We start from the raw sequence: 22722 nt of genomic DNA, 5'->3' as shown, positions 1-22722 counted from the left end.
TAATTTTCTGAAATGACAAAGTTTACATGGCAGGGTTAAAACTCATTCATACAAAATGAAAACAGGAAACTGTTTTCTAAGTGTGTTTCTGATCTTTCATACTTTTTCTGTCTTTAATACTTCCTTTATTCCTGCTCTGCATTTATTCAGTAGATAGTTATTGAGCACCTGATAAGTGCCAGGCCACGTTGAGTATGGGGAAACTGTTCCAAAGGGAGAAGTAGATTGAACAAACTACTGTAGGAGAGAGGGAACATATTGTTCATATAGCTTGATATTAATATGATTTGATCATATAGGAGAAGAGGAGAATTGCTTGAATTTGGATTACCATACCTGCGGAGTAAAGAACACACCGTTTTGGGAATGAGAATATAATAATATTTGGTACAGCGAGACTAGTTAGTCGGCTGGTACTAATCCAAACATGGAGGCTTAGTACCAGAAGAAGGTAGAAGCCCAATATTATTCGAGGTGTTTCATGACTGTGTTTCAAAACGCGTTGTTGGTATTGACATTGAAGACTAGTGGTAACAATCTAGAGTAAAGATAATAGTTGCCTTGATTCAAGTTGATAGTGGGAAGAGAGAAAACGAAGATATAAGACCCCCTTCTTCCTATAAAAATCAATCTTAGAACAGTTAATATATTCATATTATTACGTGTGTGAATAAATTGCCATTAAAAGTAATGGCAAGAACTGCAAATACTTTTGCACTAACTTAGTATCTTCCTTAGGGGTGTGAGAAACTAGCAGTTGAGTGTTTTGTAGAATGAGCCAACAAACATAAAGAAGATTCAGAAAAGTTGGGTTTATTCATCCTTTTATGCTTTGAGAGTTCCAGTACTGGTTGCTTTGGTTCCCAGACTGCAGAGCAAAATATTCTGCTTGATCTCTCATATTTATTGTGTTTTTTAGCTGTTTTTTGAGACTGTGGCTCACATTGCTTGACTGTGCTCCATGAGGCACTTGGTCACACTTGCACAGTGAAACAAAACTTACGTTGTTTTACATCCCTGACTGACCATGAGCAGGCATGTGTCTGGTGACAGCACTGTTGGAACTATGTGAAATGGGGTCAAGCTTTCTTCTTTGGTTTGACCTTTGCCTGTCCAAATTCCCTTCCTGCGGATTCTCACCCACAATCCTCTGCACCTTTTTCTTTTAGTTATGGTTATTGGTGTTTCAGTCATTGACTGTTGCCTAAGCTCTATCCAGAGGGAGAAGGGAAAACTTGGGATAAAGTATCAGTGTTGTGTGTAAGAGTAGAGGTAATGAGGGAAAAAGATAATCAGATGTAAGAAAGAGTATGAGGGTTTTTTGGTTGTTGGTAGTGATGTTTTTTAGGCTGAGCTTAGTTTTCAATATTTTTATTTCAGTTTTTGAGCTTACCTATGTGAAGTGAAAAGGTAAAATAGGCCAGGTACGGTGCCTCATGCCTGTAATCCCAGTGCTTTCGGAGGTTGAGGTGGGAGGATTGCTTGAGCCTGGGAAATCAAGGCTGCAGTGAGCCATGGTGGTGCCATGGCACTCCAGTCTGGGTGGCACGGCGAGTCTCTGTCTCAAAAACAAACAAATGAAAAAGTAAAATAGAAGTGATGACTTCTTGATTGTCAAGGCCCAGAATGAGTTCACTTGGATTCATGACATAAGACGTTTTATGTAGGCATGTTGACCTTCCATTACACTCTCTTTGAACTTGTAGGACAAACACTAGGTTTTGGTTGTTTTTACACAGTGCCAAAATAGGTTTTTTGAAAAATGTTGTCAGACGTGTGTTTTGTATTCTGTAAATAATAAGCAAACAAAACCCATTTGGTTTAGTGACATTTTTATGGGTGGATTGGTTGTGTGCTGCATGTCCGCTATAGGTAATAAAGCCTCTTCTCCCCAGTGGGACTTTGAAATATGTGATAAAACAGAAGTGACCAAGAGAATCCTGGTCTCCTTAGTGAATTAATGCAGATTCTCAAGGTGTCCAACTCAATCATAAAGTCATTTGTTCATTGGATATTTACTGAGTATCTATAATGTGCCAAGCACTGCCCTAGCTAGGCATTGCAATACTAAGGCGAATAAGACATTATCTTTCAGGGTATACTGCTCACGTGTTAGAAGGATAGAAGATCTAACAACAGACAATAATGACACACAAGAGGTACTGCTATTATACCAGTGTGTGTGGAGTACTTTCAAAAGTACAGAAGATCGTCAGGTCCCTTACACAGACACCTGAGGCAGAATCAGCTGGGGCTTCCTCAAGGAAAAGGATGAGTGGAAGAGTAGCATGGGATGGGAATTGGTGAGGGCTTTCTCTGGATAAAGAGTGGTACGTATAAATGCATAGTATCTGTGGAAATCCATTCTTATTGATGAACTAGAAGTAGTTTACTGTGGCTGGAGCACGAAGAATGTTTGGGGTGGGTGTTAGAGGGCAGGGAAGAGAGATGAGGCTGTGTAGGACTGTGTTACCAATTGGATGTGGGCACAGAGGTTGAAAAGGCATCAAGGATGACCCCAGCAGTTTCTTTTATTTGGGGGCAACTGGGTAAATGGTGGGGCCATTCTCTGAGCTAGGAATGCAGGAGAAAGTACAGGAAGGAAAAAGAGGAATTAATTTCTCAATACATTGAGTTTGAAGGGGCTGTGAGATACAGCACAGTGATTAAGAGTATTAGCTTTGTAGCCAGACAGATTCAAGTTCAAATTTGACTTCTATGTGTTAGTAATTTGGGTAAACTTTGAACAGGTCATATTATTACTTTATGTCTCTTTGTCATTTGTAAAATAATATTGTATATTGTAAAGATTATAAGAGGTAATTTTTATGAAGTGCTTAATCACAGTATCTGGCTCATTTAAGTCGTCAATTCATGGTTAGTTTTACTATTGCAATGGAAGTGTATATGATAGGGAGTTGGGTTTAGGGTTAAGGTTTGGGATGGGATATAGGGATGTGGGAGTCAACTGTGTGAAGGTGGCAGCTAAAGTCGTTGTGGTACAGATGATCTAGGGAGAGTGAGGAGAGTGGAGGAAAGAGGCCCGAGGCCTGTGCCCTGGGAATAATGTTAAAGGTTGGGTAACAGAGGAGCCTCTAATGAAGACTGAGAAGGAATGGTTAGAGAGGCCGGAGGAAAGCCTGGAAGGGGTGGCGTCATGGAAGCCAAAGAAGAAAGATTACCAGTGACAGACATCTCAGCGATACCAGGATTAGAAAATGGAAGGATGGGAAAACAACTCTTGAGCTCTTCTCCATGGTGTGTTTCTGTCATTAGACTGTAAGCTCTATGAGGATTGTTGTATAACCAATGCCTATTAATGGTACAGGTGGACATTTATGAGTGTTTGCTGAATGAGTGAGGCTGTGAAGGAAGAGGTGATAGATAATCTCTCACAATATCTTTCAACTAGTCAGCATCCCCCTACCCATCACTTCCATTATGTTAACAATCTAATTTTCTTCTTTATTGGAAAAATAGAGTTAGGAACAAGAACTCCCTCACTTTGTCTGGTCACCTTTACTTAGTTTTAGTGGAATGGTAAGAAAGAGGCCAAATCAAAACAGGTAGAGATGTGAAGGTAATAGAGACAAGAAAATATAGAGTACTTTTTAAGGTAGCTTTCCTAAGAAGAGAATGGGAGACAGATGGTGATAAGTAAAGAGGGAATTGATTTCATGAAGATTATTTTTATTTATTTGAGGATGGAAGAGACTTGGGTATTTTAAATACTGAGAGACCCACATGAGAGGGGATTATTGATAGAATAAGATTGATAGGAAGTAGGAGGTGAAAGGATTTAAACCCCAAGGGAAAAGGAGATCATGTGGGAGCAAATTTTGTGGATAGCAGGACAGAAGGGGGTTCTTACATGGCTAAAGGAGGAGATGAAATTTGTTTGCTAAACATAAAAACATAAAAGTAGAGGTGGTAGGGTAGGTAGTTGTAGACAAATAGTGAAGAATTTTTATTTTTGGAAATGGAGTTTTAGTGTCACCCAGGCTGGAGTGCAGTGGCATAATCATGATTCACTGCAACCTTGGCCTCCTGGGTCCAGGTGATCCTCCCACCTCAGGGGCTCGAGGAAGCTTGGACCGCAGGTATGCGGCACTGTACCCAGCTAATTTTTTTTTTTTTTTTAAATAGAGACAGAGTCTTCCTATGTTGCCCAGGCTGGTCTTGAACTCCTGGGCTCAAGTGATCCTCTTGCCTCGGCCTCCCGAAGTGTTGGGATTACAGGTGTGAGCCACCACACCCAGCCAAATAGTAAAGAATTGAAACAATATTGTGAGAGGTGAAAGAGCTGGCCAGTTAGGACACCAAGAAGAATTGCCACATTTCTTTGAGTACCTAGCTGAGGTTACAGACCTGGAATTTGTAGTGGCAGGAGTCCACATGGTGGTGTGCTTTTCTCTGGTAGAAGTTTATAGCTTAGGGTGAAAGCAGAGAAGACATGCAGCTGGATTGATCAGGATTAAGGTTTGGTGGTGGAGTGGTTGCAGGGTGAGGACAAAGATGTGAGGGACTTACGGATATTAGCAAGGAAGTGGTGGAAATGATAAATAATATAGTACAAGACAAACAGAAGAATGTAAAGATAGAAGGAGCATCTGTAGAGGAAGAAAAATAATTTTTTCAACCCTCTTAAGTTAGTTGGAATGGATGCCTACAACAAAAGACAGATTGATAAGAGAAAGACAGTTTATTAACATGTATGTTTCATACAAACATAGGAGAGCCCAGGGAATGAGCAGTTCTTAGAGGCGGCTTTGAATTCCATTTTATATAGCATCTTCAACAAAAGGCAGTGTATTTTTAGAGAAATGACGCGACAAAAGAAGAAAACTTCTGAGTCTCTGGGGGTGGCAACTTGTGGGAAGGGAAAGAAATGGCAGACAGAGGCCAGTTAGTAAAGCTAGTTCATATAGATAATTTTGGTCCCGTCTCCAGGCCCATAACTGACTAAAGTTACCTTTATTGGTTAATGTTTTTCCCTGTGGTAGAGGGGGACAGGATACCTTTTGTCTTTGTAAATCTATGTCCTGCTTTTAGGCAAATGGAGAGCAGAGAACTTTCCTGCATCTGCTGCTACTTAATTGCCTTCAGCTCAACAACCTTTTATTTTGACATGGCATCTTCTGGTCTCCCACAGTCCACCCTGTCCCCCAAGTATATATGAAATATATCAATAAACTGCTCTTCGTTTTTCTCTTGGTAATCTATCTTTTGTTACAGGGGTCTGTTACAATTAAGAATTTATGGGAGTTGAGGAAAAAATTATTTTTCTTCCTCTACAGTTCATAGATAGGAAGAAAATTGGGCATGTCAAGGAATGTGAGATGTTAATGAAGCCAGATAATTGGTTAGCTAGAGTTAGCAAAGGAAAGTGCTGGAAGAATAGGAAACTGCTTTTTGAAGTTAAATACCTCAGGTAGACTAGTTCTGGTTCAAGATGATGAGATCCAGGATGTAGGTGTATGACTGGCTGAAATGAAGAGACAAAGAAAGCACTGATGGTGGGTGCTACGTGGAGATGGCGTTTGGGTGTCCAGGCACACAGCTAGGTGCCACATCTTTGCGGGATGCGAGCATCGTGTTTAAGGAGGGGAAGGAGGAGAGCCGGAGAGCAAGAGTGGCCTACAATGTAAAAATGCTTTTTTTTTTGTGCTTACAGATAATGATTTGAAAACCACAGGTTTTGCATCACTGGAGGAGTAAGAATTCACCTGCCCTACCTGTGGGGCCAAGTCGGGCAACTTGGCTGAATTTTAGTTATTGCAGTGGGGGATACTTGGGGTTCAGTAAAAAGAGAAAAGCAGTTTAAGGTATTGAAGACATAAGACTTTGTTTACCATGGGGTAGATATTTTTGGAAGTTTGGGAATGGTAGCAAGCTGGGTCAGGAGAGATGAAGCCCAGATCAAATATGGGCAGGAGAGGCTCAGTGACAGGAAGAACTTGAATTTGGGCAGTAGCCAGCAATGACCAGGATGTGAGGCATGAAGGCTTCAAGTTTCTGAAAGGAACTCTGGTATAAAGTATTTTGTTTGTTTTGGTGCTGGCTGACAGATTGTTGGTGAAAAGCTTTAAGAAGCAATACTACTGAAGGTAATAAAATTGTGGTGGGGCCAGATGCTGTGGTTCGTGCCTATAATCCCAGCACTTTGGGAGGCCAATGTGGGAGGATCACTTGAAGCCAGGAGTTTGTGGACAACAAAAATAAACTCCTGTCTTACACAAAATTTAAAAGAATTAACCAGACATAGTGGCACATGCTGGTGGTCCAAGTTGTTTGGGAGGCTGAGGTGGGAGAATCAGTTGAGCCCAGGAGTTGGAGGCTGCAGTGAGCTGTGATCTTGCCACTGCACTGCAGCCTGGCAACAGAGTGAGACCTCATCTCAGATAAATAGATGGATGGATGGATGGATGGATGGATGGATGGATGGATGGATGGATGGATGGGTGGGTGGATGGATAGATAAGTAGTGGTGGGAGAAAATCGATAGATAGATAAGTTGTGGTGGGAGAAGCTAACATTTATAGAATTTTCTATGTGGCGGCGCTGTGATAAGCACTTGATATGACTGTTTTTATTTAATCTTTAGAACCACCAAAGGAGGACATTATTATATTTAAGTTTTTTTAAATTGACAAAAATTATATATATCATGTACAACATCGCATGAAATTCAAGTAATTAACATATACATTACTTCAGAATTACATTTTTGAGGTGAAAACACTTAAAATCTACTCTTTTAGCAATTTTAAAGAATGCAGTACATTGTTACTAACTATAGTCACTATGTTGTATAAGAAGAACTTATTCCTCTTAACTGAAATTTTGCATCCATTGACTGATATCACCCCAATCACTCCTACCCCAACCACCGCAGCCTCTGGTAACCACCATTCTAGTCTCCTAAATTATAGCTATGAGTTCAACTTTTTTAGATTCCACGTATAAGTGAAATCATTCAATATTTGTCCTTATGTACCTGATTTATTTTGCTTAACATTTCCTCCAGGTTCATCCATGTTGTTGTTAATGACTACATTTCCTCCTTTTTTTTTTTTTTTTTTCTCTAGGCTGAACAGTACTCTTTTGTTTGTATATATTACATTTTTTAAATTCATTCTTCGGTTGATGGACACCTAGATTGATTCCTTATCTTGGCCATTGTGAATAATGCTGCATTATACATGGAAGTACATGTATATCTTTGATATATAGATTTCCCTTGGATATATACCCAGTAATGAGATTGCTGGATTATATGGTAGTTCTATTTTTAAGTTTTTGGGTATCTCTATACTGTTTTCCATAATAGTTTTACTAACTTACATTCCTACCAACAGCGCAGAAGTTCCCTATTCTCCACATTCTCAACCCTTGCTATCAGCTAGGTGCAGTGGCTCACGCGTGTAATCCCAGCACTTTGGGTGGCTGAGGCGGGTGGATCACCTGAGGTCAGGAGTTCAAGACCAGCCTGTCCAATATGGCAAAACCCCATCTTTACTAAAACTACAAAAAAATTAGCCAGGTGTGGTGGTGGGTGCCTGTAGTGCCAGTTACTCGGGAGGCTGAGGCAGGAGAATTGCTTGAACCCAGGAGGTGGAGATTGCAGTGAGCTGAGATTGCCCCACTGTGCTCCAGCCTGGGCAACAGAGTGAGACTCCGTCTCAAAAACAAAAACAAAAACAAAAACCAACAAAAAACCACTTGTTATCTTCCTTTTTTTTTTTTTTTTTCCTGAGACTAGCCATTCTAACAGGTGTGAGGTGATATCTCGTTGTGGTTTTAATTTGCATTTCTTCAATGCTTAGTGATGTTGATCATTTTTTTCATATACCTCTTGGCCATTTGCATGCCTTCTTTTGAGAAAATGTCTATTATGATATCCTTTGTTTATTTTAAATTGAGTTTTTAAAATTTTTATTTATTTATTTACTTATTTTGAGATGGAGCATTGCGCTCTTGCCAGGCTGGAGTGCAGTGGTGCAATCTCAGCTCACTGCAATCTCCGCCTCCAGGGTTCAAGTGATTCTCCTGCCTCAGCCTCCCAAGTAGCTGGGACTACAGGCCCGTGCCACCACTCCCAGCTAATTTTTTGTATTTTAGTAGATAGGGAGTCTCACCATGTTGGCCAGAATGGTCTCGATCTCCCGACCTCGTGATCTGCCTGCTTTGGCCTCCCAAAGTGCTGGGATTACAGGCATGAACCACCACATCCGGCCAAGTTTTTTGTTTTCTTATTACTGAGTTGTTTTAGTTCCTTATATATTTTGGATATTAACTCATTATAAGATGAATGGTTTGCACATATTTTCTCCCATTCTGCAGTTTGTCTCTTTGTTTATTGTTTCTTTGGCCGTGCAGAAGCTTTTTAGTTTGCCGTAATCTCATTTTTCTATGTTTGCTTTTTTTACTTGTGCTTTTGGAGTCATATCCAAAAAATCGTGTCCTGTCCAAAGTCAAGAAACTTTTCCTTATATTTTCTTTAGTAGCTTTATAATATTAAGTCTTACATGTAAGTCTTTAATCCAGTTTGCATTGGTTTTTGTATATGGTGTGAGATAAGGGTCTAATATCATTCTTCTTCATGTAGATATGCAGTTTTTCAGACATCATTTGTTGAAGAGACTGTTCTTTCTCCATTGTGTGTTATTGGCATCTTTGTCAAATATCAATTGACCATAAATGCATGGTTTGTTTCTGGGCTCTCTGTTGTTCCATTGGTCTGTCTGTTTTCATGTCAGTACCATGATGTTTTCATTACTATAGGTTTGTAGTATATTTTGAAGTCAGGTAGAGTGTGATGCTTCCAGGTTTGTTCATTTTGCTCAAGATCGCTTTGACTCTTTGGGGTCTTTTGTGGTTCCATTCAAATGAAAGGATTGTTTCTTCTATATCTGTGCAAAGTGTCATGAAAATTTTGATAGGGATTGCATTGAATCTATAGATTGCTTTGGCTAGTATGGACATTTTAACAGTGTTAATTTTTCAAATTCATGAATGAACATGGGATATCTTTCCATTTATTCATGACTTCTTTAATTTCTTTCATCAGTGTTTTCAGTATAAAGGTCTTTTATCTCCTTAGTTAAATTTATTACTAGGTCTTTTTTTAAGCTATTGTTAATGGGATTGCTTTCTTGATTTCTATTTTGGATAGATTGTTGTTATTATTTAAGTTTTAAAGATGAATAAAGTGAGACCAGGCGCAGTGGCTCACGCCTGTAATCCCAGCAGTTTGGGAGGCCAAGATGGGTGAATCACCTGAGGTCAGGAGTTCAAGACCAGCCTGGACAACATGGTGAAACCGTGTCTCTACAAAAAATACAAAAATTGCCGGATATGGTAGCACACACCTCTAGTCCCAACTACTTGGGAGGCTGAGACAGGAGAATCACTTGAACCTGGAGGCGGAGGTTGCAGTGAGCCAAGATGGCACCACTGCAGTCCATGCTGGGTGACAGAGTAAGATTCTGTCTCAAAAAAAAAAAAAGATAAAGAAAATGGATTTTAGGAGATTACGTGAGTAGTCTGGGTCATTCATTTCATTAACTGTTGGAATTAAGATTGAAACCCAGGCAGTATGAATTGAACCCTCTCTGATTATCACTACATCGCCTCCAGATTTTGAAGGGAGGTAGCTTGATTACTTTCTAGAATCTGACCCAAATGTGAAACCACCATTAACCTGTCATTGGTGAAGATTCAGGCTGTTCTGTTGAACACACAGTTTTCAGATCAGGGATTATGAATGACAACTGAAGACTTAAACAATTTTTAGCATTTAACTTACTTTTTAATTTTGGTTGCATAGTATCATGAAAAGTGTGATATATTAGTGGCTAATGGTAACAGTATTTTTAAAAATGCCTTAAATTGGTATAAGAGGATGATGTTCAGTTTATTGGAAATAGCAGGAAAAGTTGAAAGTGAAGGAGTTAGAATTCACCTGCCCTGCTTGTGGGCCTACTGGAGTCTGGGACTTGGTTTAATCTTTGATATTTTAAAGCTTGGTTCATTATATTTGAATATGCATTGTAAAATTATATGAATATGCTTTTGAATATGCATTTTAAAATCATAGCTTTTTAATTGTGTGTATATATAACAGTATGAAATTGCATTTGTAACAATCTGAAATTCATCTATTAGAAACTTATTTAGTAAGAATACATTATTTTCTCTTGACATTTAGACTATTTTCAGACCTCTAAACTCCTTTAACATCCTTCCTCTGGTAAAACTACTGTGTAGCACTTGAACCTATTAAGCTGATACCTTGTAGTTGAACTTTACTGACTTCCCTAGTTAACAGGTAATACTTTTGTAACTGACTGGCATGGAATTAGCAGCAAACAGTCCCACACAACCCCAGCTATCTACCTTTTCTATCTCTCATTATACATACTATCTAGGTGGCTCTTGAATTGTAAGGGTTCCCCAAAACAGTTGATTTTACAATTTTTAAAGGGTTATAGAGACCAAGGGGCTCAACTTTTTCTTTTCTTTTCTTTCTTGTTTTTTTGTTTTTGTTTTTAAGGGTCTCACTCTGTCATCCAGGCTGGAGTGCAGTGGTGTGATCATGGCTCACTACAGCCTCAACCTCCTAGACTCAAGCGTTCTGCCTCAGCCTCCCTAGTAGCTGGGACTGTGAACACATGCTATTATGCCAGGCAACTTTTTTTTTTTTTTTTTTTTTTAATAGAGGTGGGGTCTCACTGTGTCGCCTAGCCTGGTCTCGAACACCTAGGCTTAAGTGATCCTCTCATCTTGGCCTCCCAATGTGCTGGGATTACAGGTGTGAGCCACCACGCCTGGCCTCAACTTTTTCATTCACCGTTTCCTAGATTAGCTTCTCTGAACCCTTGTGATCATAGATTTTAATTGGTTTAAGGCAGCAAATTTTAAAAACTTATTCTTTTATTCCTCTTTATGAGAAGAGAGTTAAGAAAATAGTAAAGTTGGCCAGGCACAGTGGCTCACACCTGTAATCCCAGTACTTTGGGAGGCCAAGGCAGGTGGATCACCTGAGGTCAGGAGTTCGAGACCAGCCTCAACATGGAAAAACCCCATCTCTACTAAAAATATAAAATTAGCCGGGCATGGTGGTGCATGCCTGTAATCCCAGCTACTTGGGTGTCTGAGGCAGGAGAATTGCTTGAACCTGGGAGGTGGAGGTTGTGGTGAGCCGAGATCGCGCCATTGCACTCTAGCCTGGGCAACAAGAGTGAAACTCCATCTCAAAAATAATAATAATAATAATAATAATAATAATAATAATAATAATGATGTCAAGGTTTTACTTCTCCCTTTTTCAAAAAGAATAACAATAACTACAATAGTAACATAGCTCACCTATTTTGAGCATGTACTGACTATGGGCCAGGCATATTATGCTGTACTAATGTTGTTGATTCTCACAACACGTATAATCATCATTATTTTACAAGTAAGGGAATGGGCTTAAAGCAATTAAGTAACTTGAACATGTGAATGGTGGACATGGGATTTAAACTCTTCGGATGTGCTGAAAAGGTACTGTAGCATAATTTTTGACCAGAATATCGTTGGAACTTGGGCCAAAGAATATTGGTAAATTTTATGCTGTTTTTTTTTCACATTAAAAAAAAAGAAATTTCTTCTATGTATACTATATGATGTGTTTATGTACAGAGTTCTTTTCCATGCTGTGGAGATTGGCATGGATCCCTGGCAAAGATTATTAAAATTGAGACTGTTTGTTCCACTTTTCAATCCTGGCCATTTGTCAAGCAGAGTGTCTCAGACTGTGACTGAGAGTGAAGCTCCATGGGGCATGGCAGCCTCTGCTGAACACTGGAGAAGGAGTGTGTGAGGCCCCCTGTCATTTCCAACAAGTGAAGTTGTCAGGGGCTGCCAGGCCTGGCAAGGGCTTTCACTGCCACAGCCTTCCTGCCCCGGGTCCCTGGCTTGGCTGTGCCTCTGGCTCTGTGGCAGCTGGGAAGAATAAAGGGCTTCCTGTTTGAGCCTGGCACTGCCACATGTAACAGGTTTTCCTTGGAGTTTTTTTTTTTTAATTCTCTACTTTCAGTTGCTTGACTCTGCCTATTGTGACCTCTGACTTCTGTGTTGTGTGTATAGTCTGTTAGTAAAACTTTAGACTGAACAGGGTCCTAAACGTTATCTGCTTCTGCCTCCTCCTCATTTTATAGATAAGGAAGTTGACTCTCAAACATGAAATGAATTATTCAAACCTATGGGACTAGGAACCAGGTCTAGAAACCTGTCTCGTGACTCTAGTCTAGTGATATTTTCCCTGTTACAGAATGATTTGTTCTTCCTATGTCTTGCTTCCCATCTCTGACTTGTTCATCCTGATTCTGGCGTGCCGCCTGTCTTGTTGATCCCTTGGCTTTGCATCTTGCACTGATTGAGGGAACAGTTGTTGGTGGTGTTAATCTCAGCTTTGGAATTACTGTGTGACCCCTGGTAAAGTCACTTTGCGCCTTAATATAATTATCAGCAGATTAAGTAGGACCCTGATCAAAGAGGTGCTCTTGAGAGAATGTAAAAAATTTCAAAAGAGGTTTCTTGGGAAACTGGTGGCCTGTTTTATCATTATTCGGTGGAAGAGACTTTTAGAAAACTTCATGAGAACAAAATACAGGAGACAAAATCAGTTGATAAAGGTTTCAGGTTGAGCAAGCCGAGCAAGGACTCATGAGAACATTAGAGACTTCTGACCAAGTTATTATATAATATAGTTAATAGGAGAGAATACTACTTCTTTCATTGTTCTTTACACAGAATACCTGTTGGATCAAATTCTGCTCTGCAGGTGGTAGTGTAGAGTAATTTATAGGTTTTACTTCTGATCCATTTGAACTTGGAAAAGTGTCTCCTTACGTTGTTTTAACAAATCTGATTCGGAAAGAAGAATGTAAAATTTTCAATACTGTAGAGTTTTGGTTTAGTAAAAAGAGAATAAATGCTTTTAAATTGGACACAATTGAGTTAAATCTGACTTTTTCAATCTGTTGTTAACCTCTTTGAAAGTCAGATTTCCTATATGTAAAATGGAGAAAATTTATTTATTTCCTATATGTAAAATGGGGAAAATTTGTAAGGGAGAGATATGAGGGCTAAATAAAAATAATTATATAGGATAGCTAATGGTTTGATAACTTTCTACATGTGGGGCATTCTCTTAAGTGCGATACACATGTCATCTCATTCAAATATCTTAATAGTCTCATAAAGCGGGAATTGTTATTATCCTGATCTTACATTTGGAAAGTGCTTGGCACATAGTAGGTTCTTAATCTGAGTTAGCTTCCTTCCTTTCTAAAGGTTTAACACTTTCTGTTATATCTAGATATCTGATATCCATGTTACTGGAGAGTCAGAGGATATGTCTGCAAAAGAGAGATTGCTACTCTGGACACAGCAGGCAACAGAGGGTTATGCTGGAATTCGGTGTGAAAATTTCACTACCTGCTGGAGAGATGGAAAATTATTTAATGCCATCATTCATAAATACAGGTATGGAATTTGTGGATATTTTCCTTATACAACTGTAAGACATGTTTCTTTCATTTCTGAATTTTAAAATTATCTTTTATTATTATAGAAGCAAAAGCATGGCAAAAAAATTAGAAAATACAGAAAAATTGAAATAAAAAATCGGCCACGTGCAGTGGCCCATGCCTGTAATCCCAGGACTTAGGGAAGCCAAAGTGGGTACATTGCTTGAGCCTAGGAGTTCGAGAACAGCCTTGGCAAAAGGGTAAAACCCTCTCTCTTCAAAAAAATACGAAAAATTAGCTTGGCATGGTGGCAGGCGCCTATATTTCCAGCTACTCCGGAGGCCAAGGCTGTGGTGAGCCGTGATCATATGTTTGCACTGCAGCCTGAGTGACAGGGTGAGACTCTGGCTTAAGAAAATAAAAAAAATTTTAAAAATCACATTTCCACTACTTAGAGGCCATCATTCTGAATTGTAGTGTGTACACACACACACACACACACACACACACACACGCGTACACACACACACGGCTGTAATACGTCTTTGGATATTGGCAGTAACTTAGCAGATAGCAAGCTTTGATTTTGCCTCTAAAGAACTGCTGAGTGTGAAGGTTAGAGTTTAGTTCAGACTTGTAGCCCACAAGTTTCCAGTTCGTATCTCCTAGTCTAATTACTCTAGTGAGTGGGCTTAGCAATTGCCAGTTTTGGGGTGGTAAATAGTTTCCTGTTGAGAATTATTAACAACTAAATCCACATTAATACTTACATAACACTTACTAAGTGCCAGGCACTATTCTAAGCAGTTTACATATGTTAATTCATTTACTCCTCACAACATCCCTATTGTCATCCCAGTAAACAGACAGAAACTGAGACACAGTAAATACTTGGCTTGCAGTCATACAACCAGTGAGTGGCAGACTTGGAACTCAAACTTAGGCAATCTGGCTCTTGGGTTCATGTTCTTATTGCCTTATAAGAAGCTAAATCCCCAGAAAGTATTTACTGAAAATAATGTTTTTTTTTTTTTTTTTTTTTGGCGACAAAGTCTCGTGCTGTTACCCAGACTGGAGTGCAGTGGCACGATCTCGGCTCACCGCAACCTCCACCTCCCAGGTTCAAGCGATTCTCCTGCCTCAGCCTCCCGAGTAGCTGGGAATACAGGCGTATGCCACCACACCCGGCTAATTTTTATGTTTTTAGTAGAGATGGGATTTCACCATGTTGTCGAGGCTGGTCTCGAACTCCTGACCTCAGGTGATCCACTCACCTCGGCCTCCCGAAGTGCTGGGATTACAGGCTGAAAACTTGATTTCAGTTTTCAAGAAATATATCAAGATATATTTCTTGATCTTAGGTTTTTTTTTTTTTTGGTTTTACAAATATTATGTCATGTTGTTGAATAACTAACTATATTCCTAAAGCTATGAAGTCATTAAATTATAAACTATATATGAACTATAGTCATTAAACTAACAAATTTATTTGATTACAATAAAAATAATTATATAGGATAGTTAATGGTTTGATAACTTTCTATATTCTCTTAAATGCTATACACATGTTATCTCATTCAAATCTCCTAACAATCCATAAAGCAGGAATTGTTATTATCCAAATTTTATAAATAAGGAACCTTAGGTTTACCAAGTTTATACTGCTAATAAGTTAGAGAACTTAGACTCAAAGCCAGCTCTGTTTGATTTGACATCCCGTTCTCTTTCTCTCTTTCCTCTTCTTTCCTTTCACTTCTCTTTTCTCTCCCCTTTCCTTTCTCCCTTTTTATTTTGGAAATTTCAACATCTAAAAACTGTAATGAATCCTCCACATATGCACACTCAGGAGCCCCTATTTTTATTTTATTTAATTAATTAATGTATTTTTTGACATGTAGTTTCGTTATTGTTGCCCAGGCTAGAGTGCAATGGCATAATCTTGGCTCACTGCAACCTCCGCCTCCCAGGTTCAAGCGATTCTCCTGCCTCAGCCTCCCAGGTAGCTGGGATTACAGGCACCTGCCACCACTCCTGGCTAATTTTATTATTATTATTATTATTTTAGTAGAGACAGGATTTCACCATGTTGGCCAGTCTAGTCTTGAACTTCTGACCTCAGGTGATCTACCTACCTTGGCCTCCCAAAATGCTAGGATTACAGGCGTGAGCCACCGTGCCTGGCCGCATGAGTCACCACGCCTGGCCCCTATTTTTGAATACTATAATTGTATCCTTCCTTTGTGGAACAACATTTAAATAGAGGTGGGTGTAGGTTGCTGAATCAAAAAGAAAAACCAGGATCAACTTGCCTACACTTGTTTAAAGCACCAGATCATCTTGAGTGAAGGTTTAGTGGCTGCAGACACAGCCATCATCATACTGCACTGTCCAGGTGACTTAGAATGAGAGGCCATGAGAAGGCTGTGCAGCTGGACACATTCTGTACTTGGAATGATAGAATCTTTGTGGCCTTTGAATTAAAATATTTCAATTGTGGTACCTAAAGTATTTGTAACAGTGCTTCTTTGAGGGTGTGTTCTGCTCTCTCCTTTGAAGTTTTTTAGGCAGAAGCAAAATATAGGAACCAGCTATTCTTCTAAAATAACCTACTTTTGGCAGGGAGGATGAGGCAGGAGGATTGCTTGAGGCCAGGAGTTTGAGACCAACCTGGACAATATAGCAAGACCCCATTTCTACAAAAATAAAATAGATTAGAAAAACCCCCACTTTTAAAAACAATGACCTCTGGACATTATCTCTCTAGTACTCATGAATAATTATAAATACAAATTAGTGTGTGTGTGTATATATATATAAAACGCATTTTTCTCCTAAGTACTTAAGTATTTCATTGTGTGTGTCAGAGATCCTAAAATTTCCTATGAAAGTTTGATGTCATAGAGCTCTTACTGCTTTAGGTGAGAATTTGAGTCTTTGAATTAGTTATTTGTTTTGAACTTTTATTTTGACAGCAATAACTTTTTAGAACAATGTGTAGCTTTAACTTAGAACTTTGGTTTTCCTAGTTTGCTTTATTTTCCTTTGTTAAAATTCATGGTTAAAATACCATGTATCAGGTTTAAATGCTTACAAGATTTGTTTGTTGCTGAAATTCTGTTGTTGTTCTGTAGCTTATAAAATGTTATTGTGGTTTCTTTCACTAGAAGAAATCTTTCATCTATAGAACTTCATTTTTAGTTGAAGTCATTGAGCCTTTCTTAAAAAAAAAAATGAGTACTTTTCTTCCAGCATGTGAAATAGTTAAGAGAGTTGAATTGTATGTATTTCTCTCTGTTGAATACCTTGATTTACTCTAAAAGAAAAAACAGACAAATATAAACAGTCAAAATATCACCATGCGCAAATTTTTTGATATTGGACAATCATAATCACATTTAGAGAGTAATGTCTTGGCTGGATGCCTTGACTCACACCTGTAATCCCAGCACTTTGCGAGGCTGAGGCAGGAGGATTGCTGGAGCTCAGGAGTTGGAGACCAGCCTGGGCAACACACCAAGACCCCATCTCTACAAAAAATTTAAAAATTAGCCAGGCATGGTAGCACACACCTGTAGAGAATTTAGAATTAGAATTTAGAATTTTCTTTGGAGTTATTTTTTTAATTCTCTACTTTCAGTTGCTTGACTCTGCCTATTGTGACCTGACTTCTGTGTTGTGTTTATAGTCTGTTAGTACAGCTTTAGACTAAAAAGGGTCCTAAACGTTATCTGCTTCTGCCTCCTCCTCATTTTCTTCTTGGGAGTCTGAGGTGGGTAGGTAGCTTGAGTCCAGGAGGTCGAGACTGCAGTGAGTTGTGACTGTGTCACCACACTCCAGGGTAGGTGACAGAGCAAGACCCTGTCTCAAAAAAAGAGTAGTTTTTTACTTAATAATTGTTTTTCCTTGATAATTATTTCCATAAGTTTTGTGCTGTATTTGGATTTGTTGTGGAAAATGTCCATTTTATTGGGCTTTATTTTTTGTATTTAGATCAAACATTTATATGGATTTTACTTGGCTTTGGCAATAAAATTTATCTGAGGTGATACAGTAGGCTTGGTTTCTGTTGGTTGCTGTAGTGGATGAAAAGAGGGATGTGGTTATCCTTATGCAGCAAATTTGCATCCTCAAGATAGAATAGGAAATTTTTCTCCAGAGATTAGAAGGAAAATATATTTTTGACTTAAAAGCAAACCAATATTATTTGTGATAGGTGACTGACTTAGTAAAATTTTTGGTGCATATCTTCTAAAGATTTAGAAATATTGATCTGAAATAGGAACAGAGCAATAGCATCCTTCACATTTTGTATTAATATAAATTATACTGTTATAAGTTATTAATCAAATATATTTGGATTGTCCAGCACATTTTTATTAGTGTTTCCATATAGAATATGACTCTTGAAAATAAAAAGAATGTTTATTAACCCTATAAAGAGTATTTGTTTTCCTAACAATTCAGTATCCTAAAGTTTTCCATGGAAAATATAATTTTCATGTTTCTTGAAAGACTTAATATATGAAATAACAATGAAGAGAAATTTTTATAATAAGTGTAGTTTATAGATGTTACGGAATAAAAATGATCCATGAAGTTAAAAAGTAAGTAACAGTCACAAAATAATTACTTAAGAAATAGATGTATAATGTTGGCCATGTGGCAGTTTCTGTCCTAGCTGTTTTTTAATGTGTTAGCTTTTAAAATTACCACAGTCCTGTGAAATAGATTGTGACTCTGTTTTTAAAATAATTTCAACTTTTATTTTAGATTCTAGGGGTATATGTGCAGGTCTGTTACTTGGGTATATTGCATGATGCTGAGGGTTGGGGTACAACTGATCCTGTCACTTAGGTAGTGAGCATCACACCTAATAGGTAGTTTTTCAGCCCTTGCCCCCCACCCCATAGTAGTCCCCAGTGTCCGGTTGTTGCCGTCTTTATGGCATGACTTCATTTTTATCAATAAAGAAACTGAGGCTCAAAGAGTAACTCATGTTTTTGACATCACATACCTTTTACATAACAGAGGTGATTGCTCTGAATTCTCATCTTCATATACTTCTATGTAACTACTTACATAGTTTTCTTTAGGCAAACTAGATTTCAAGAAATGGAACTGTTGACCAGAACAACTGTGATAGTGCATTGCTGAAGATCAATTATATTTTCAGCAAAGATATATGATAATTATCGATGAACTTAAGAAATGACTAAAAGAATAGTACCATATAGAACTGACAACTAAGGTCTTTGCTTCTTGTAAGAAATTAATGAGGGTCTAATTTAGTTGTTTAACTAATTAATTAGTTACCAAAGTTGTTTAACTTTAATTAATGAGGGTTTAATGAACTTGTTTAACTTAGAGTTAGCTTTACAGTTTAACTTACAGTTAGCCATCTATGAAAATAGTATCAGCAACAACTCATAACAACTTAAGGAAAATTATGGATAATAAAAGAACATTAACATTCTTAGAATGAGTAAGAGCAAAATTACAGCGAAATTAAGCAGTTTTAGTATGTCACATTATCCTAAAGAGGACGAAGAGCCTGGATTATGCAATGGAGGTAATAAGAATGAAAGTTATATGCTTTAGTGGAAGAGATTGCAAGGGATAGTTCTATAGCTTCTATTTAAATAGGTCACTGATAAATATATTATGTCTTTCCCTTAAACCTGTGTTAGGAAACTCTGTTCATAATTCCTTCTAGGAACTTCTGTGTGTTATGTTCAGTTTTCAATGGAAAAGGTTCAAGTAATAAAAATATTACATACATGTACTAGTTTCTGCTTGTTCTGTTTGCATATTTTAATTTTTATTTAGAAAGTAATACAACCTTTTTGCTAAAAACCACAACTGTGGGTAAATAAGCCTTACTATTGCCCCTAATCTTACCTTAATTTTCAATCAAAAGACTAACAAAGAATACTGGATTTGATGAACTTAGATCAAAAGAATGTCACAAAAACATCTGGTGTGTAAGTAGGTTAAAAGCAAGAGAGAATAAAGTAGAATTAACCAAGAGCCAATAGGCAAGGGATCCTAGGAGTATCCTTTAAACACTAGTGGATTAATAAGTCCCCAAGAGTTGGGGTTGATATAGAGGAGTGAAATCCAGGGCAGTAGTGCTTATTCTTCAGAGGTAGGTGTTACAAGCAGAGGGTTCAACTCTCCTCTTATTTAAGGGTTTGCCGAGGCATCACAGTAAAATTGACTTGTTTCTTTTTGAAAGAGGTAAAGCTCTGACTTCCAGCTTGAAACTTAGCCTCTGACTTGTCTGGCTTCTCTCATTCTCTCCAAGTGGATATCTGCCCTAGAACATTAATGAAAGCCAAATTCCAAAACAACAGCGCCTAACATTGCTCTGTGTAAAAACAAGTCTGCCTGAGCAGGCATGAACATGAATATGTACCTGAAGGCCAGAGAGAACAGTGCAAAATGTGTGGAAGGGCCTCTTGCAAATCAGAGGTGGCACTATGGAAAGATACGAAGTATGTCAAGACTAAAACTAGGGGTGTGTGTGTTTGAAGAGATTTTTTCTGCTTACTAGTTTCTGCCTGTCTTATTCTTGTTTTTAATTTATCTCATTCGTTTATTTAAATTGCCTTTAAAAAATAAAAATAAAAAAGCAAAATGTAAATAAATAAATAATTTGCCTTTTAATGCCCCGGCAGTCTTTTCATAGGCTTGTTTTAAATATATTAACCAATTAAGATGCAAAATTTTGGGAATAGGTTGTATGCAGGAGCAAAGCAGTTAAATGTTTTCTAATTAGGCAGGAACTTTTCACTTGTCTGAGTATGTAGTTGGATAGCAATTATTTTGTCCATTGTTTGCATTTTGAATGAGAATATAATAGGGCCATCATATTTCATTATATTAAAGTTGAAAGATGCTGTAACTGGGAAGGTTAGATTGTATAGCTGTGGTCAGAGTCAGCTTGTTTAATAGTATGACCTGGAGGCTGGTGAGTCAGTCATAGGCATGAATTCAGTCACACCTTAGAAGCTAAACTGGATTGGACTGGTTTAATACCGGGAGAAGGCCCTTTAGGGTTTGAAATGTTCCCATAGGAAGTTGGCTTGGTGTTGACTTAGCCTTCAGGCTGCAGAATGCAGAGGTATGAGGGTATGTGTATGTGTGTGCATACACACAGCCATGGGCTCTAGTTTGGCCATAAGCCAGACACACACATAGCCTGAAAGTTATCAATTAAAAAATAGTTACCAGTATTTCAGCTCGTGTAGAAAAAATCGAATTGCTTATTTACCTTGCCAAATGAACTCAAATGATTGAACTTTGAGAGCAGGAATGGATGAGTTCTAACCATTATCGCATTTTAAAATTCGTGAAGAGCTAATGTACGCTGCTTATAATGTAATGCATCTGCATCCAAGCGAGTTGTAAGAGTTAGTGTCTGCATCTGGTGACCATTTTTATTGTGGCTATATGGTTTTACATACAATTTGGGGGATGTAATTTGGCATGTAAATATTTAGAGGAAATACCTGAATATATTACTTTGTTTTTATGTTCCTGGCCTTCTTGCCTAGATTAATTTTACAGAAATTCTTTGTAATATGAAGCCTCCCATTACTGTGTGTGTTTTGTTTTGTTTTGTTTTGTTTTGTTTTGAGACTGAGTCTTGCCCTGTCATCCAGGCTGGAGTGCAGTGGCGTGATCTCGGCTCACTGCAACCTCCACCTCCCGGGTTCAAGTGATTTTCCTGCCTCAGCCTCCCGAGTAGTTGGGACTGCAGGCATGCACCACCATGCCTGGCTAATTTTTTTGTATTTTTAGTAGAGACGGGGTTTCACCATGTTGGTCAGGCTGGTCTCAAACTCCTCACCTCAAATGATCCACCTGCCTTGGCCTCCCAAAGTGCTGGGGTTATGGGCATGAGTCACCATGCCCAGCCGAAAAAGATCTTTATAGATGTCATGTAAGGTATAGCCCACATTCTCCTACTTCCATTTTTGAGGCAGAAAACTGAAAAAGTGACACAGCCACAGTAGGGAGATAGCTCATCTGGTTGTCTTCTTCATGGGAGCCTGGCAAACCTGGTTGCAGTTTCTACAGCAGGCACTTTTTACCACAGTCTTACTTTTTCTCGTATCTGTGATTTTAAAAAAATGCCATATGGTATTCTTTTGTATGCATGTCACATTTTATTTAGAGTGCCTTATTGATGGATATTATGTTTTTTTGGTTTTTTTTTTTTTTTTTGCTTTTAAAACTGTTGTATTGAACTTTGTATGTGTCTTTGTGAGGCATGTGAATATGTCCATAGGATAAGGTCCTGGAAATGGAATTGCTGGGACAAAGGGTATTACATTTAAAATTTTGAGACGTACCTCTGAATTGTCTGTCAAAAGAGTTGCACTGATGCATACCCCTTCTGCACTGTTTCCCTCCATGATGCCTTTGAGAAACAAACACCTCTTTATTGTTAAGTACCTTTTAGCAGGTCTAAGCTCCACTCTTTTTTTTTTCTATTCTTTCTTTTACTTTGCCCTTTCATTCATAAAATTATTTCTTTTCAGCTTTTAAAGCTATCCCAGTGATGAAATTGCAGGCCCATGTTTCACTCTGTTTGATGTGCAAGCTGTTAGTCTAAGCATGCACGTGTTAAGAGTTTAGGGGGGAAAAATGACCAAATAAGTTGACAAATTTCAGTGACGTGATCATTGAAAAAGTTAGAGGGTCAACCGGGTGTGATGACTCATGCCTGTAATCCTGACACTTTGGGAGGCTGAGGCAGGCGGATCACTTGAGGTGAGGAGTTCAAGACCATCCTGGCCAACATGGAGAAATGGCAGCTCTACTAAAAATACAAAAAGTTAGCCAGGCCTGGTGGCTAACTTTTTGTATTTTTTTTTTTTAACTGGTGGCGCCTATAGTCCTAGCTACTCAGGAGGCTGAGGCAGGAAAATCGCTTGAACCCGGGAGGCAGAGGTTGCAGTTAGCTGAGATGGCGCCATTGCACTCCAGCCTGGGTAACAAGAGTGAAACTCCGTCTCACACACAAAAAAAAAGTTAGAGTGGGACTGTCTTGAGGTAGCATACGAGAGACTGCCTATTACTCTCCTGGAAATTCAGGAAGAATGTAGTAAACATGAGTTTCCCCTCCCCCTGCATGCTGCCACTGATCCACTAACAATAGGGCTGTAGAGCTTGAGGGAAGATGGGGTTTTGATCA

The 22722-nt window shown here is 38.5% G+C and overlaps 1 protein-coding gene across 3 annotated transcripts in view; it reads left to right on the top strand.

The window, feature by feature from the left end:
- The window catches only part of LOC112623776 (dystonin), a 485036-nt gene that overhangs the window by 266469 nt on the left and 195845 nt on the right, over positions 1 to 22722 (top strand). For all 3 annotated transcript variants that reach the window (XM_025384438.1, XM_025384439.1, XM_025384440.1), the window contains one exon: positions 13370 to 13536. In XM_025384438.1, coding sequence (XP_025240223.1) covers positions 13370 to 13536 — 167 coding nt within the window. The remainder of the gene's footprint in view (positions 1 to 13369; positions 13537 to 22722) is intronic.

This window comes from Theropithecus gelada, chromosome 4, assembly GCF_003255815.1.
Source record: "Theropithecus gelada isolate Dixy chromosome 4, Tgel_1.0, whole genome shotgun sequence".
Classification (NCBI taxonomy): domain Eukaryota; kingdom Metazoa; phylum Chordata; class Mammalia; order Primates; family Cercopithecidae; genus Theropithecus; species Theropithecus gelada.
This window is presented reverse-complemented; position numbering and strand designations above follow the sequence as displayed.